Source organism: Desmodus rotundus, chromosome 3 (assembly GCF_022682495.2).
Source record: "Desmodus rotundus isolate HL8 chromosome 3, HLdesRot8A.1, whole genome shotgun sequence".
NCBI classification, from domain to species: domain Eukaryota; kingdom Metazoa; phylum Chordata; class Mammalia; order Chiroptera; family Phyllostomidae; genus Desmodus; species Desmodus rotundus.
The window spans coordinates 71,432,490-71,435,231 of record NC_071389.1 but is presented as its reverse complement, the minus strand read 5'-3'; the positions used below and the strand labels follow the sequence as shown (position 1 = coordinate 71,435,231).

General features: G+C 53.5%; 1 protein-coding gene across 1 annotated transcript; it reads left to right on the top strand.

The window, feature by feature from the left end:
- Positions 1–1,251: 1,251 nt before the first annotated feature.
- On the top strand, positions 1,252–2,349 carry HDGFL1 (HDGF like 1). The gene has a single exon (XM_024565603.3). It carries the CDS (start codon positions 1,319–1,321, stop codon positions 2,138–2,140), a length of 822 nt encoding a protein of 273 aa, XP_024421371.3. The 5' UTR covers positions 1,252–1,318; the 3' UTR covers positions 2,141–2,349.
- The last annotated feature ends 393 nt before the right edge of the window (positions 2,350–2,742 follow it).

Here is a 2,742-nt window from a genome sequence, read left to right as displayed (position 1 = left end):
CATTGTTGGTATAATGTAATTGGTAAAGCTATAGATGTTTGTGATGCAGATAAGCATCCTAAGAAGATGGCTTGGCAAAAATCTAAAAGAACTTATTTAGAATTATTAAAGCCCATCATATTTGATTTGCTTTGTTGGGAGAAGGTAATTTCTTCTGCCTAGAGCAGGTCTCCGTCACCCAGAGGTAAAATGACTAACGCAACCCACCCAGCAAACAGAAAACAAATTTGAGTTGTATTGAAATGGGTTAATGGTTTAAATTCTCCACTGGTCCTTGTTAGTTACACCAGGAAAAAACATCTGTCTAGTTAAATGATTGATGTTGGAATGTCTTTGTCATAATAGCCGAGAGTACTATTATGATAAATTTGGCTAGGCTTCAGAGCGCAAATTCACAGCTAGTTAGCAGGACCCAAAAAAGATGTAGGAAGTTGTATAACAGCTGCAGTTATACTGAAAATCCCATAAATATCAGTAGTCTTTCAGCTAAGATCATACTTTTTCATTCTGTAGCCCCACAGGAGGTTATTTCTAGTTACCAACAGCACATTAGATAGAAGCAGATCTGCCTAACTCTTAAGCATAATGAACCCAGTTTTCTTCTCTTGTAGGAAGATACTGAGAGCATCTGACACACTTGCTCCATGTTATAACCATAATCTTATATTTTACGATATGTAAGAATCATTGAAAGGGTAAAATCTATGTGCTACGTCCAATGTAAACTTCCCATTTAAAACAGGAAATTTTGATATGGCTAGTTTGTCATACTCATAATGCTGCTATATACATTTTATGACCCCCACCCGCCCCCGCGAAAGTACTACGAGTTTAGAAATGAATCTGGCTACCAAGAGTTGGGCATGCTAGACATCTTAATATCACTGACACTGTTTCTTTGCCAGTGTTTTCCACTGTTTTCTTTTCCACTGTTTTCGACCCCCGCTGCAGGCTCCAGTGTTAAGGAAATCAGAAAGCAATTGAAACCACTGACCCAGCCATTTCATCCAAGGCTCCTGAGTCAAGAGTGGAGTTTTCTGTGGCGCGCAGATCAGGGGCACAAGGCTACAGCAAGTATGTTCTGTCACCACACTGCCCCATATCTCCCTTTCTAGTTCACCGACACACAGTCAATCACGCAATCTTTGTGTCTTCCAGACTCAGCAGCATGGGGCCACCGTGAGCACAACCACTCTGAACATCCAAGTGATGCACTCTATCATTCTGGAAACCGCAAGGCTGAGAGGCAGGGCTAAGTGGGCTTTGGGTCTCCAAAAGAATGCCATGCTCAGACTAGAATCTCCTCCTGGCTCGAGGGATGCCGCTGCAGGTGCGCGCGGAGCCCTCAAGAGGGCGCGTGGTCCCAGAGCAGCGGCTGGCGGATGCGCATGCGCATCTCTGGCTTCTCCTGCCGGCCGCCACCGCCGCCTGGGAGGCCGGTCGTCTCACCGCCATGTCGGATTACTGCTCGCTCAAGTACCAGAGCGGAGACCTGGTGTTCGCCAAGTTGAAGGGCTATGCCCACTGGCCTGCCAGGATCGAGCACATGGCCGAACACAACCGATATCAAGTGTTCTTCTTTGGGACCCACGAGACAGCTCTCCTGGGCCCCAAACACCTCTACCCGTACAAGGAGTGCAAGGAGAAGTTCGGCAAGCCCAACAAGAGAAGGGGCTTCAGCCAGGGGCTGTGGGAGATCGAGAACAACCCCACCATCCGGGCCTGCAACGACCAAGGCCCCCAAGAGAAGATCATCACCGAGGGGCCAGTGCGAGGGCCCCAGCCCGAGGCCCCCGAGGCCCCCGAGGCCCGGAAGGGTGACGCCCGCGGGGTAGGAGAGAACGGCGAGCTGGGCGTCGGCGAGCTGGCCCGGGAGCCGGACGAGGGGGGCCCGCTGAAGAGGAGCGCGGAGGAAGTGCTGGAGGACGCCCCCAAACGTCCCAAGGCGTCTGACCCGGAAGGCGGAGAAGGGGAGGTGGCGGCTGCCTGCGAGGACGCGCGGCCGCTCCTGGTGGAGCCGCTGGAGCCGAGCCCTGCCTGGGGGCCACTGCAGGAAGAGGGGGAGCTGCAGGAAGAAGCCCCCGAGGCGGAGGAGGAGGCTGAGATCCCGGGCAACGGAGGAGACCGGGAGAGCCTGTAGTCGCCAAAGTGTCAACAAGAGCCCCGCCCTGTTCCTGATGTGGCCACGGCCTGCGACCTGGGACCACCTCCCCAAGCCCACCCGCTGCCCTCCACCCTCTCCCAAATCCACACCTGGCCTTGGGGCTGACCTGGATGGGCAGGTTCCCTGTCCCTCACCTCCAACCCCACGCCCCTGAGATCTGAGTCAGGGCCTGCGGGTCACTGGATGAGATGAGACCACCGTGTACCTCCTGCCTGGAACTGTTGCCCAAGTCTTCTGTTGGGGCCTGTACCGGCCGTTCCCGCCTCCCGACACCCATCCGTCCCTCCGCCAGACATTCTGGACCTCTGCGTTGGAATTGGGCAGGAGTGGAAGCGGTGAGGATGAAGAGCTGGAGGGACTTCCAAAAGCCTGGAAGGGGCAATCCTGAAACTGTGGTGGTGGGCGGATGGTGGCAGGAGCGTGACACCTTCCCCAGTTCCCGTCCACTCCTCCCATGCCTATTATACCAGCTGCCTAGAGTTAGGAAAAGTAGGGCAGCTTGTGGGGGAGGGTCTCCCTTCCAAAAATCTTTTCGTGGACCCAGGGAGTTCTGTGAGTTGTAGTTTTTCAACAAATGA

Excerpts from the sequence above, each read along its gene's own strand:
- HDGFL1 (XM_024565603.3), top strand. The coding sequence starts at position 1,319 with ATGCCGCTGCAGGTGCGCGCGGAGCCCTCAAGAGGGCGCGTGGTCCCA.